At 41.0% G+C, this 13979-nt stretch overlaps 2 protein-coding genes across 3 annotated transcripts in view; one reads left to right on the top strand and one right to left on the bottom strand.

Annotated features, from left to right (window-relative positions):
* Positions 1-710: 710 nt before the first annotated feature.
* NDUFB1 (NADH:ubiquinone oxidoreductase subunit B1) lies at positions 711-7658 on the bottom strand. The gene is made up of 3 exons (XM_043489890.1): positions 7502-7658; positions 1761-1905; positions 711-824 (listed from the first exon to the last, which is right to left on the bottom strand). Exons 2-3 carry the CDS (start codon positions 1898-1900, stop codon positions 788-790), a joined length of 177 nt encoding a protein of 58 aa, XP_043345825.1. The 5' UTR covers positions 1901-1905; positions 7502-7658; the 3' UTR covers positions 711-787.
* Positions 7659-7838: 180 nt separating this feature from the next.
* The window catches only part of CPSF2 (cleavage and polyadenylation specific factor 2), a 35468-nt gene continuing 29327 nt past the window's right edge, over positions 7839-13979 (top strand). Inside the window, exons 1-2 of one of the 2 annotated variants that reach the window (XM_043489889.1) lie at positions 7839-7991; positions 11125-11186. The gene's annotated coding sequence lies outside the window, so the exon portion shown is untranslated. Of the gene's footprint in view, positions 7992-8775; positions 8900-11124; positions 11187-13979 lie in introns of those variants that run through there. The other variant, XM_043489888.1, reaches the window with a different exon arrangement.

Below are 13979 nucleotides of genomic sequence, written 5' to 3'. Positions count from 1 at the left end.
ATTTTCACTATCTTGTGTTTTTTTTCAATTAAAGGATAATTACTTTGCAGTATTGCATTAGTTTCTACTAAACATCAACATGAATCAGCCACAGGTTCACTCATGTCGCCTCCCGCCTGAACATCCCTCCCACACCTCTCTAGTGGTCACTGAGCCCCGGCTTGAGTTCTGCGTCACACAGCAAATTCCCATTGGCTGTCTATTTTACATAAGGTAATGTATGTTTCCATGTTACTATCTCCATACCTCCCTTCTCCCCCTAAGTGTCTTTTTAAAAAAAAATTATTTAAAAAAAATTTTGCCACACTGCATGGCATGTGGGGTCCTAGTTCCGACTAGGTATTGAACCCATGTCTCCTGCATTTGAATCACAGAATCTTAACCACTGAACTGCTAGGAAAGTCCCTGAATAGTGTCTTTTAAAGAGCAAAAGTTTTCAATTTTGATAAAGTATGTCTTGGTTTTAAAAACTGGCTCATGCTTTAGATATATTTAAGAAATCTTTGCTAACCCCAAGGTCACTAATATTTTTGCTTATTGATTTTTAGCAAATAAAATCCTACCATCTTTTTAGAGATCCTCTGAAGCACAAGGTTTGAAAAAATTTCTGAAACGTTGGGCTATGATTAGGTGACTATTTTTTAATCACTATGTCTGTTATTGAAATAGGAGAGATTATTTCAGCACACAAAGGAGCACACTTTAAATTCTTCAGATTAAATAATGAGTGTTTTTATTTCTCTTATAATTTAAAAAATGTGAACATTCTGTAATTCAGCTGTAGCCATTATTTCCAGGTGACTTCTTCATTAGGTTTCAATTCCCTGCAAAGAAAGAAAAAAAAAGAAGCAAAAGTGTAAAGAAAACTTTTATGAAAGAATAAAAGGGAATGTCAGGAGAATATGAATTTGGTGTTTTATATTGTATTAAACTGACCCATTCAAAAATTTTTATTAGATTGAGAATATTCATTCTATTGTGATTTTAAACCTTTTACCACCTCTTCAATTTCATTTTTCCAGATTAAACAACTGTAATTTTTTTTTAACAACTGTAATTTCTCATTAGTCTATATGAAAGCAATTATCCTCTCAGTGAGTCCATTTAATGTTTTAGACTCTTTCTAGCTCATTTTATCTTTCTCGAAATCCCCAACTATGAACCTCCTCTACACACCTCCTGTGGCTGCTGCTCGATTCTCTTGTCCGTGAGCTTCCTCCTTCCCAGCATCACCGCCAGTGGCAGATAACCTGCCATGCTAACTCTAACTCTGCTGCCAAATAAGCCACCTCCAGAGACACAATGGGACAAGGTGGCTGCCAGTTGCTATTTGATCACCCAACCATCCTGCCTAAAGCTCTTGAGGAGTGTTGGTTGAGACCAGCGCTTCAAGCCATTAGTGCTGTTGGTTTCAGCTACATCATGTACTAAGTAAGACAGTATATGATAATATATTTTAAAGCTGCATACAGAATAGGCTTTGATCAGATGGCATAAAACTGTTTCTACATTAAAATGTACCTTGAAATAAAAGACTTTCAAAGATCTGAAATAGCCTGTTCAGAAACTAAAGACTTGTTTACACTGCAAAAGTAATCATACTGCTTTATGTAAGGGCTGAACAACAAACAAGACTACAAAATAGTATCACTAAATCCTTGGAGGAGTGGGAATTACCCCTTCTCTTTATTTTTGGCACAAATGATATTAAGAACACTTCCAAAAGCTGACTGTTGGTTTAAAAAAATAAAAAAACCAACCTTTTATATAACAGACTCTTGTTCCGGAAGGCAGTTAGCTTTTCATCATTCTTCCTGTCTAGATAATATCCAAAGACAAATCCCATAGGGACAAGTACATGTACCCAGTGGTCACGCACAACCTGAAGTAAGTTCATCATGAATGCTATATAAAAAACAAAAACAAACAAACAAAAAAACCCTGAAATATAGCCACTTTTGAAATATCTTTCAAATCACACCTGAAACAGGAAGATAGCTCTAAATATAGGAGATAGATCTTAAAAGCATAATAAGCCTCTTTAAAATTTGTCATCAGAATGTAGTATATTACTTAAAATCTACTTAATGAAGATTACATAGATGACAATGATGAGTATGAAAATTACACTGCACTAAAGTCAATTTATTAATTTTACTTCAAGTTCCACCAGTGATCTGATATATCATAGGAATGGACACAGTATTAATTCTACCTGCAAAAGCTGAGCATTTTCACCCTCCTAGTATTGATTTAGAACTTTTTACACATGTAAAATATTTTTAGATTTAGCACAGCTCACAATGTTAAAACTAATATAACAATAATATTGTCAGAAGCAGAATTCTTTAAAGCTATAATTATTGAAAACTATTTTTTAAAACTAATTTAGAAAGGAAATGAAAACATGAGAAATTTTTTAAGAACCATACTGAATAATGTCACAGTAGATCTGTCTATCAATTAAATGACTCTACAAAAGATATGGAGAGAAGGGAACTTACTCTTGTAGAATGACTACTAGGTACCAGAGTCATCACAGAGTCCAATATATAACATGAAAAATTATTACTCTTATTTTACAGATAAGAAAACAGTTTAAACCAAATAGGTATTACATATAAAGCTGGAATTCAAACACAGGTTCATACCAAAGGCCCAGATCTTTCTATTATATTGAAATGCCTCTCATAGAGACCCTTCCCCAAATTGACATTGACATTTATGGTACTTAAGACTTTTTAAGTTTTTAAGTTTCCAGGGCTTCCCTGGTGGTCTAGTAGTTAAGAATCTGCTTGCCAATGCAGGGTACACGGGTTCGATCTCTGGTTTGGGAAAATCCCACATGCTGCAGATCGACTAAGTCTGTGTGCCTAACTACTGAGCCCATGTGTTGCAACTACTGAAGCCTGTGTGCCAAGAGCCTGTGCTCTGTAACGAGAAGCCACCACAAGGAGCAGCCTGTATACCGCAATGAAGAGTAGCCTCTGCTTGCACAACTAGAGAAGGCCCACATGCACAACAAAGACCCAGTTTAAAAAATAGTGTTTAAAGAGTTTCCAAAAGGCAGAAAAGGATGACGTCTTTATAGAACTAGAAGTCATCACATGGAAAATGAATCTGCACTAATTCAATGGAAACACAGCTGAATCATCAATTTTCTGTAAAAATTTGGATCTAAAGATGAAATACGTATGTATGCACATGAATCTATAATGAATAAATTCTATATAATATCTGAGAAGACATGGCAACATCCCAGAAAGAGAATACATTACTGCTAATAAAAGGGCTTAGCTGTGTTTGGGAAGAAGCTGTTTCTAATCTTAGCACTCAACTGTGCAAGGATTATGTAGACTGGATTCCTGCCTCTCCTAAGAAACTGGTTATCACACACATTCTAATTATTTCTCAAAGTTTACTCACTAGAGGCACTGGGTTAGGAAACAGACACAAAGTTAAAAGTCACACAACTATTATACACTGCTTTCATAGAGTATAATATTACACACAGCAGATTCCAGTCTGAATATCAGAGATCTAGAAAACTATGATGTAAATAAATGAGATGTTTGAAATAAATTCCCCAGGTGGTTTGCTGCAAATCGTTCTTAGACATATAAATGTAAGCAACATTACCTTATTCCTAGAAGGTGGTGGTTTTCGTAGCATTGTATCTCCCCTAAGTAACATTATTTGCATTCAGATCTTTAAGACCTATTTAATAAAACACTCAGGAACCTTTTGTGATTCTGATCAAGTTAGCCGCTTGTTTTTTATAAAGTTGAGCCAGTCAAGTATGGGAATAACAATGTGTGCCTTAACCAAATTATGTAACCTGGAAAGCACTAACCTACAAAATACTAGACAATATAGATCTCTAGAGAAGTCCAGGGGTCATCTATTCTCCCACCAGTCGTAAGTTTCTTAAGAGGTGTCAATTTTAACCCTCAGCACAGCTGACTGTTATTTAACCATACCATCACTGACTGGACAGATATGAATTTGAGCAAACTCCAGGAGTTAGTGGCTTCCCTTGTGGCTCAGATGGTAAAGAATCTGCCTACAGCGTGACAGACCTGGGTTTGATCCCTGGGTTGGGAAGATCTCCTGGAGAAGGTAAAGTGAAGAGGAGCTAAAGAGCCTCTTAATGAAAGTCAAAGAGGAGAGTGAAAAAGTTGGCTTAAAACTCAGCATTCAAAAAACTTAGATCATGGCACCTGGTCTCATCACTTCATGGCAGATAGATGGGGAAACAATGGCAACAGTGACAGACTTTATTTTTGGGGGCTCCAAAATCACCGCAAATGGTGACTGCAGCCATGAAATTAAAAGATGCTTGCTCCTTGGAAGAAAAGCTATGACAAACCTAGAGAGCATATTAAAAGGCAGAGACATTACTTTGCTGACAAAAGTCTAACAAAGCTATGATTTTCCAGCAGTCATGTATGGCTGTGAGAGTTGGACCATAAAGAAGGCTGAACACCTAAGAATTGATACTTTTGAACTGTGGTGTTGGAGAGGACTCTTGAGAGTCCCTTGGACAGCAAGAAGATCCAACCAGTCAATCCTAAAGGAAATCAGTCCTGAATATTCAATGGAAGGACTCCTGCTGAAGCTGAAACTCTAATACTTTCGCCACCTGATGTGAAGAACTGACTAATTGGAAAAGACCCTGATGCTGGGAAAGATTGAGGTGGGAGAAGGGGACAACAGAGGATCAGATGGTTGGATGGCATCACCGACTCAATGGACGTGGGTTTGAGCAAGCTCCGGGAGTTGGTAATGGACAGGGAAGCCTGGTGGGTTGCAGGCCCTGGCGTCACAAAGAGTCAGACAACGACTGAGTAACTCAACAACCAGGAGATAGTGAAGGACAGGGAACCCTTGTGTGCTGCAGCCCAGGGGGTTGAAAGAGTCAGATATGACTTAGCGACTGAAGAACAACACAACACAACACTGAACCAATAAAAAAAAGTAATTGCTGACTCTCGGTCCAAGACGTTAGCCCGTGGCCAGCTGTGGGCTAATAAGCCATTACTGTTTGAACTCCCCTAACAGGGCCAGCAGGCATTTCTGTCTGTCTTTACTCTGACCAGAAAAGATGAACCTTGCCTCATGGGCTCTTGCTTAATACAAGTTCTCAAAGAGACTCTACAGATAAGGCAGTGGGAGTGACAGATAAAAGGATTCTGTACATTTAGAACCCAGAGTGGGAGTCAATCACCATGATGGACTTCCCTGATAGCTCAGTTGGTAAAGAATCCGCCTGCAATGTAGGAGACCCCGGTTTGATTCCTGGCTTGGGAAGATCCACTGGAGCAGGGATAGGCTACCCACTCTAGTATTCTTGGACTTCCCTTGTGGCTCAGCTGGTAAGAATCCATCTCCAATGCGGGAGACCTGAGTTTGATCCCTGGGTTGGGAAGATCCCCTGGAGAAGGGAAAGGCTACCCACTCCAGTATTCTGGAGAATTCCATGGACTGTAAAGTCCCTGGGGATGAAGAGTCGGACATGACTGAGAGACTTTTACTTTCAACATGATGGAAGCGATTTCCATCCCCGAGAGATAAATGGCAAATCTTAGTCCCAGAGGCATTTCATATTACTATTGCATGGTCTACTACTTAATGGGCTTTGGGACCAGTGACACTGAACATAAAATTTGTCCTGCATATGCCACTGCAAGTGGATGACCTGGAAAGACAAAGATTGATGAACATAAAAAGTGAGCTAGATGTTTGCTAGAAACCAACATAATTCTGTAAAGTAATTATCCTTTGTTAAAAAATAAACATTTTTTTAAAGAAAGTGAGCTAGAATGATCCCCTTGAGAAGGGATAGGAGGAGAAGTGTAGACAGGTTCATGGTCATAGGCCCAAGACCATAAGATGGCTCTATTTGATGGACGGAGGGAGCGAGCATCTGGGACAGTCTCTAATGAGACAAGTCTAGGTTTGGATGAAGAGTAACATCCACATGGGTGCCCTCAAGGGCACTGTACATATTATTAGTGTCTTCTTTATATGAAGACTCTCAAGAAAAATTTTGCTTCTACTTCAGAACTGAGAATAGCTATGGTATTCCTGAATAAATAAATAAATAAATAAATAAATAAATAAATAAATGGTTTTTATCTTCTGAACTCAGGGAATTGAGTAACTGATCATGTATCCTCTGATACCAAAATGATCCAAAATTTTCTCCCTACTTTTAGAAAGACATGACTCTTAGAGCACTCTCTGTCAGGCATGGTTCTTAACTGCTTTCCATAATTTCCAGTTCATGTAATCCTTACATTACTATACATGTATTAACTAATGCCATGACCCCAGTGAAGCCAGTATACTTTTTTCAGAGGAGGAAATCCAGGGACAATCAAGTTGTCTAAGGTCACAGAAGCAGTAAGTGCCAGAACTGGGATTAATACCCAGGCAGTCTGGCTCCTTGGTCCATGCTCTTTATTCATGCTTTTCTGTCTTTTACAGTAAGTATAAAGGTTAGCATGTATATTAATCTTACTCTTAGCTTTACCTCATATTTCCTACTGAAAGCATAACTTGAGATATTACAAGTTTCATCCCAGACCACTGCAATAAAGCGAATATAGAGATAAAGTGAGTCACGAGAATTTTTTGGTTTCCCAGTGCATATAAAAGGTTGCCACCCACCTTCAGTTCGTAAAAAGTGCATTATCTGTGCAGCATGATAGAACATTTGCCTTATTACCTTTCCTTCAACCCAGTTTTTCCCGCTTAACATCTATAAAGAAAATTGTATATGGTGTGACTTTTTGTTGAGTCCTCCTAAATTCACACCGGAAAAACATAGATGGTTAGACATTAGTCCTTACAGCAATTTATGTGTATTGATCCAAAGTGTCGACTTAACATATAAAAAAATCAGTTCTGGATGCAAGGAGAAACTGAACTCTTTGAGGACCGGAACCTCGATTGAATGACATGTACACTCTAGAAATCAAAACAAATATTACTTAGTGTGTATTTTGGGGCTTGGCGGCTCAGGAGGGTTTAAGACTTTAAAGAGAGTAAGGTTAGTTTCCAATCCTGAAGAACGAGGAAGACAGAACTCTGAAACTTGGGCGAATCGGAAATGCTCGCGGAGAGGCTGCCCCTTCCAGGCTGTCTATATAGCCAGAAAGCTGTGATCCCTCAGTCTGGGAGCTTTGATTCCGGCCGGTTTCCCCTCCGGTCCCATAACATCTAAAGATGTTTTCCAGTTAGGACAACCTCAGAATACCCTTTCCCAAAAGCGCCAGGCGGGAAGCATGAGCGCAGCCGCCCACCAGAGGGTCGGCTCGTTTCCTCTCTCGGTCTCCTTCGCCCAGAAACCTCAGGAAGCCGTTCCAGCCCCGAGGAGGCCCAGACCAGCCCAACGCCGGTGCACACGCCGCCGCCGCGCGCCTTCCTAGAGGTGCCCCCTCCCCGCCTGCACAACGGCGAGTCTCCCCGCTTCGACCGCCCTGGACCCCTAACCCACCTGCGGCCTCGGAGCCAACAACGACCCCACGACAAAGGACAGCGGCGAGCGCAGTCACTCGCGCCGGCGGAAGCTGCGGCCTCGGGACCCACCATTAGCCGCGTCCGGTCCATGAGAGGGGTGGCTCCGGGAAATCATACCTCTTCTTCCTTTGACTGCTCGACTCTTCTCATATTTAATTTTAGCTTCAACACGTTAGAAATCCTTGAGAAATGAAACTTCGGCCCCAGGTGATGAGACTCGGTGTAAGCGCCACCCCCTTCTTCCAGTTTCCACCCCCACCCCCGACCCCCGAAGATGGTATCACCCTGTGTCTCCCCGCCTCCGCGGGGTCGCCTTCAGTTTCAAAATGGCGGCGGCCATTGAGGGGCTTCTCCTGGCTGATCGTCACCGGCGCTGCTGAACCAACGTCAGCTTTTCTCGCTCTTGAACGTGGATTCGATTAGGGGGTTGGGAAGGGCAGTGGACCGCGTTGTGGGAGGACTGAGAGGCAAGTGGGGGCGGAAGAAAGCTGTGCGCCTTTGGATGGGGGAGGGGGCGTCTCGGCCCTCGGGGAGAGCCGGGCTCCGACTCCGCCCGGGTCTCAGCGTGGGGACGTGCCCCCCAGGGCTTCGGGTGCGACTGTCCCGGTTGTCCCTGGCGGAAGTACTCAGCGAGGGAAAGACAGTGACTTCTCCATGGATCCAAAGCTCCCGGTCTTTCGTGGCAGTTCCTACGATTCACTCCCAAGCTCTCTTTCTCTCCTTTCTGCCGCTTTCCGCCTCCCTTTCAGTCTCTCGATGCTGGAGGAGTTAATCCGACGCCAGCTTCGGTTCCTTAGCCTTTTGGTTAACTTGTTCTCGGCCCCCTTCCTCTGGGTCTTCCCGTCATCTCGTACTGAAAGACCACGAGGCTGCTGGGCACAAAACAGGCGTTCTTTTTAGTTAATCGACTCCAGAAACCTTGAAGACGTTACCATGCTTTTGAAAACAGTCTCCGCAACCCCCCTCCCGGACCCTCCCCCGACCCCCGCATCGCCTTTGCGCGCTTCCAGCATCAGTACTCTATATACATGCTCAACGGTAAACAGGAGGTCAGAATAATTTTAACTCCGGCGGGTCAGGCTTCCTGTGACCAGGCGAATGAGCGTTATCAATTGCCCGTGCTCTGATTTTTTTTTTTTTTTTTTTTTAGAACCTTAGAGCCTTTTATGAAACTAGTGCTCTCCCGGACCTGATCAAGAGGAGACTTTTCTCACTGGAGCTCCAGAGCTAACCCAGACTCTTTGGTTTTCCCTTAGATTTTGCATGGTTCCCCTTAGTTGTCATCAGCATATGCAGCCCTGATTGAGAACGAGTGGCTGTGACAGATAATTGAGGTGAAATGGTCAGCATTCCCCCCTCAGAAGGAATTTATATGGTGAGGATTCATTCCGTTCAGTACATATTTGTGTTGCTTTGAGCCCTGTGCTTGGCACTGGAGATAAAAAAGATTCATTTTACTCTTCCCCCATTCATTTAACATCCATTCAACATATATTCTTTGTGCCCACTTGTGTTAACTAAAAATGAAAAACATCGCCTGGAGACACCAAAATAGCTTTATAAAGGAGTAAATATTTGAACTGGGTCATTAAGAGTCAAAAGGAAAGTACTAAGATAAGGAAAAGGTCATCTCTGGATACAGTACAGAGATGCAAAGACTGGAGAAGTTTTGACTGACTTAAGGAGAGCAGGAGAAAGCAGGCTTGAGCATGCAGTGCAAGGGTGGTTGGTGAAGCAAGAGGGAGATTAAGGTAAACTTGTGAAGGACCTTGCTTTCCAAGGAAGGTGTTCAGACCTAGTAGTTAGCTGGAAATCACAAGAAAGGGGCGCGAGGATATTTGTTTTTTAGGATGGTCTGTCTGTCTGCTTTGTGGAGAATCAACTTGGAACAGAAAAACTAGATGAGAGGAAATTAGTCATTCAGGTAAGGTAATGGGGTGCCTCCACTGAGGCAGGAGAGTAAAGGATGTCAGAGAGACTTCTGAAATGTCAAATAGGGTTTGACTGATGGCAGCCAATTTGGTGGTCAGAGGGTGACTTAATTTTTAGTCTGGGAGATTAAGTGGTTGGTGATGCCATTAAAATCAAGTCTAAGGCGTGAACGTGAAAATAGTATGATGCTAGCTTGCACTTTAGGAGTGGCAAAGCGCAGTCCAAAGCATTGATTTTAGAGTCTAGACTTGGGCTATTACAGTAGCCACTAGCTACCTGTAGCTGTTGTGCGCTTGAAATTGTGGTTGGTTTGAATTGAGATGTGTTGTAATCATAAAATACAATGATTTAGTACCAAAACTCATTAATGTCTTAATAGTGATTACATGTTGAAATGATAATATTTTGGAAATATTGGGTTAAGTAAAATAAAATTAATTTCACATGTAAAACTTCAGTGTGACTGAAAAAATTTTAATTACGTTTGTGGCTTGCGTGATATTTTTGTTGGACAGAGCTGTTCGAGTCTAGACTAGTGATACGGGGATTAGTGAGGATGTTAGATTTGAGCTGGGCCTTAAGATGATGGTAGTGGTGATCTCAGGGCAGCTTGCTGGCGCCCTCCGTTGCCTGCTAAGGCATTAAGGTTTTGTTTTTTTAAATAGAAGCCTTCAGAGATTTTTCAGTCAGGGATCATATTCAGAGGTGTTTTGGAAGATTAATCCCGCAGCAAGGTTTGTGTTGAGGTGAAGGAAGAAAAGGCTGCAGGCCAAGAGAAACTCTGAGGTAGTGAGACCCTGTGTAAGGTAAGGGTGCTTGCAATATGAATGGAAAGAGAGTAATAAATGTACAAAAGCATTCTAAGCGGGAAATAATCAGGAGTTGCTAACAGTCTAATAGCCCAAGAAGTAAAGGAAGGAGTCCAACATGTCGAGTTTCAAGTCTTGGTTACTTAAATAACAACTAGTGAATTCTATGTCAGAGTTATAAGGTACATGTGGGGCTAAAGAAAGTTAGTCTCAAAATAGAACCAGTAAGTTTGAAAGGAGGAAGTGGGCTGCTAAATACTCTTTTTTTAATCTCCCTGTATTCTCTTATCTTCTTTATCTAATCAGTCATGTATACCAGCTAGTTTTTTAAAATACACAGAACTACCTGTATCATGACATCTTACTTGATAATTGACCTTAAAATGTCTCTGTTGCCTCTTCTCTGTTTAGCAATTATAATTAGGTCCAAAGTTTCTAAGGCCTTTCATTAGCTGACCTTTTTCTGTTCATTAAGACGTTTTCATTTTTTTGCTTCCATGAAATTGTACCAGGGTAGTATTGTTACTGGTACTCTAATAAGTTTTTATTTTGGCTTTTAATCATGTTTTTCTCTTGTTTTGAATACCTTTTCTCTTTATCTCTTTTTACCCATGGCCTACCAGTCCTTAATGAATAATTTAAGATCCCACCTCTTTTATGATTCTCAATAACATAAATTAATGTCAGTTTTAAAAATCTTATTTCCAAGATTTTTTTTTTATAGGACCATATAGTATTCTACTTGCTGCTGTTCACTATCTTTACCTTAGGATAAGACACAGAAGTTAAACACCAAAATTAAAAACAGATGTAAATCATTATACCACATTCATGAGACTCTTATTTCTTTATTTTTTAGATATGTAAAGAAGTCTTCCTTTGAATTCATGGTGTTTCATCCCAAATACAACTGAGATACCAGTAAGTAAAGAGTGTCTAATAAAGATACAGCTTTATTATATTATAAGCAATTATAATAAAAACATCTTTTCATCTGTTGCAATCTGAGTTTGCAAAAGTTATAAATGAGCTCATTCGGTTCTATCTGTAAGATGCTTTGTATTTTCGTGTCATAATCTAAATAAAGAAAGTGGGAGAGTAAAGTAGATTTAAGTTGGAAAAGAATTTCTCTTAGGCCACTATTATAATTGTGGTACATGGAGCTTTTTGACAGGGAGATCCAAGTCCTATTTTAAACTGTATAAACACGTTTCTTCAAATAGAGAATTAGTATCTGTGTATTTCTCATCCCTTAAAAATAGGAACACACTAAGTCAATGTATTTTTAATTTCAGTTTATTTGTTTTAGCAACAGTGATTATTAAACATCCACTGTATAAGACGTGCTCATATAGTAAGGATACGAACATAGATCAGACCTGGTCCTGCATTCAGAGAGCTCTCCCAAACCAAAGGAAGTGCGTATAAATAGGTAGCTGTTCAGTGCAGTTCAGTTCAGTTGCTCAGTCGTGTCCGACTCTTGGCAGTCCCATGGATTCCAGTACGCCTGGCTTCCCTATCCATCACCAACTCCCAGAGCTTACTCAAACTCATGTCCACTGAGTCAGTGATAACATCCAACCATCTCATCCTCTGTTACCCCCAGTTTCCCCCTCAGTCAGTCTCTCCCACCAGGAAGCTTCCATAAGCCTCTTTTCCTTTTCCATCAGTGGGTAGAGAGAATGAAAACCACAATCACAGACAACTAACCAATCTGATCACATGGACCACAGCCTTTTCTAACTCAATGAAACTATGAGCCATGCCGTGTAGGGCCACCCAAGATGGACGGGTCACGGTGGAGAGTTCTGACAAAACATGGTCTGCTGGAGAAGGGAATAGCAAACCACTTCAGTATTCTTGCCTTGAGAACCCCGTGAACAGTATGAAAAGGTAGCTGTTAATGGTTTGGAAATAGCACTAAGCTCATTTAAGACTAGCCATCTTCATTTTCATTTAAGAAGCACTTATTGACCACCAATGTGTTAGGCACTGTAGGGGTGCTAGAATATAATCAGAAGAGACAAAAGTCTCTACTTTCATGGAGTCCTTATTCTGGTGTAGGGGTTAAAAGGAGATAAGGGGTTGGACAAAGTGATCAAATAAGCAGCAAGTACAGGTGGATACTATGTATTTTGAAGAAAATAGAAGGAAAATACACGTTATAGGATGTAACTGAGGTGGGGTGGACCTTAGGGTGGTTAGAAAATGTCTCTGAAAGAATGAATTTGAGGTAGGGAAAACAATAACTCACACTAGTTAGAGATCTTGGTGACAGTGGAGATAGAAGGAAATATATGACAAATTATTATAATTGAGAAATAGAATAGAGGTAAAAAGGAAGGATTTACTGACGGGTTAAATGTGAAAAACAAGTAAAAGATCAAGGATGATGCAGTCAGAGACCAGATGATCTTAAAGCTGAAGGACTGTAAGATTACCTCGAGAGAAAAGAGAAAGTCCTGCAGAAAAGCACTGCCTCATATAGAGGTTGGGGGAGAAGAAGGAATTAATTGAGGAGAGTGAGGAATGGCCAGTTAGATATAAGGAAAATCAGGAGATGGTTGACCCAGAGGATCAGAGGAAGGTGTTTCTGGGAGGATGGAGCTATTAATTTCATTGAATGCTGCTACGATTTCCAGTAAGTTGGGACCACAGAAATGTCCACTGGCTTCAGTTGTATAGAGGTTTGTCAGTGACCTTCATGAAAACTCTTCTGGTGATATGGTGGAGAAAGACAGATTCAGTGGTTTGAATGGGAGATGAGAAAGTAGAGACACATCTGTGGACAAATAATTCTGAGAAATTTTGCTGTGAAAGGAGAGCGTGGAAGTGATAAAGCAGTTGCAGGGGACTGTAGGATTGAGAGAGGGTTCTTTTAAGATGGGAAATTCTAGAGTATCTTTGTGTGCTAACGGGAATGGTACATCGGTGATCCATTGATGACGCAGGAGAAAGAGGGGATGACTGGAGAAGTTGTGTAGAAGATAAGCAGGAGTGGAATTCAGAGCGCACACACAGGCTTGGCCTTGAATGAGAGCTGCACTACTTGTTCTGTGTGATGGGAGACACAACAGCGTTCGTACAGATAGGTTAACGTAGTAGCTGTGGTATTTGGAAAATGTGGAGTTACTGTCTGATTACTTTTGTCTTCTGATTGAGGAATGAGGTGAGATTATCAACAGAGTAGGGTGGAGGGAAGGGTGTGTGATGCTTGAGCAGAGAAGAGATGTGAAATGGTGGTCTCAGATGGAAAGTCAACCTGCTAAGAAAAATCAGATTGGTAGGTAGGACATAGTGCCTGTTTGAGATCTTTGACCATGAATTTAAAGAGCAAATAGCATAGTTGTACGATGGGTTTTTTGCCCCGCTCTGGCAGCATTGAGCTGCTTGAAGAGACAAGGTGCATGATTGGAGTTAGTGAAGGTTAGGATTTTGCCAGACTTGTACAGAGAAGGACTAGAGCTGCAAAACACTTGAGTATTTGCAAAATAATCATGATGGCTTGTGGATCCATATAACATGAGTGGAGACAGGAGGTGGTCAGGGACAGTGAAAAAGTAGTCAGTGAATTAGAGATGATACAGTGAGGCCAAGGGGTTTTTGCAGTGGGAATTCTAGAGTAGTGAAGGTGGGAGTGAGACGGGGAGATAGTTGAAGGTGAAATTTTGAAAGTGCTGCAGCTTATTGGTTGTGATAAGGTCATGGTTGTGA

The sequence above is a fragment of the Cervus canadensis genome, chromosome 17 (assembly GCF_019320065.1).
Source record: "Cervus canadensis isolate Bull #8, Minnesota chromosome 17, ASM1932006v1, whole genome shotgun sequence".
In the NCBI taxonomy this organism is placed as follows: domain Eukaryota; kingdom Metazoa; phylum Chordata; class Mammalia; order Artiodactyla; family Cervidae; genus Cervus; species Cervus canadensis.
Note: the sequence above shows the minus strand (reverse complement) of the source record. Positions and strands in the feature narration are given on the sequence as shown.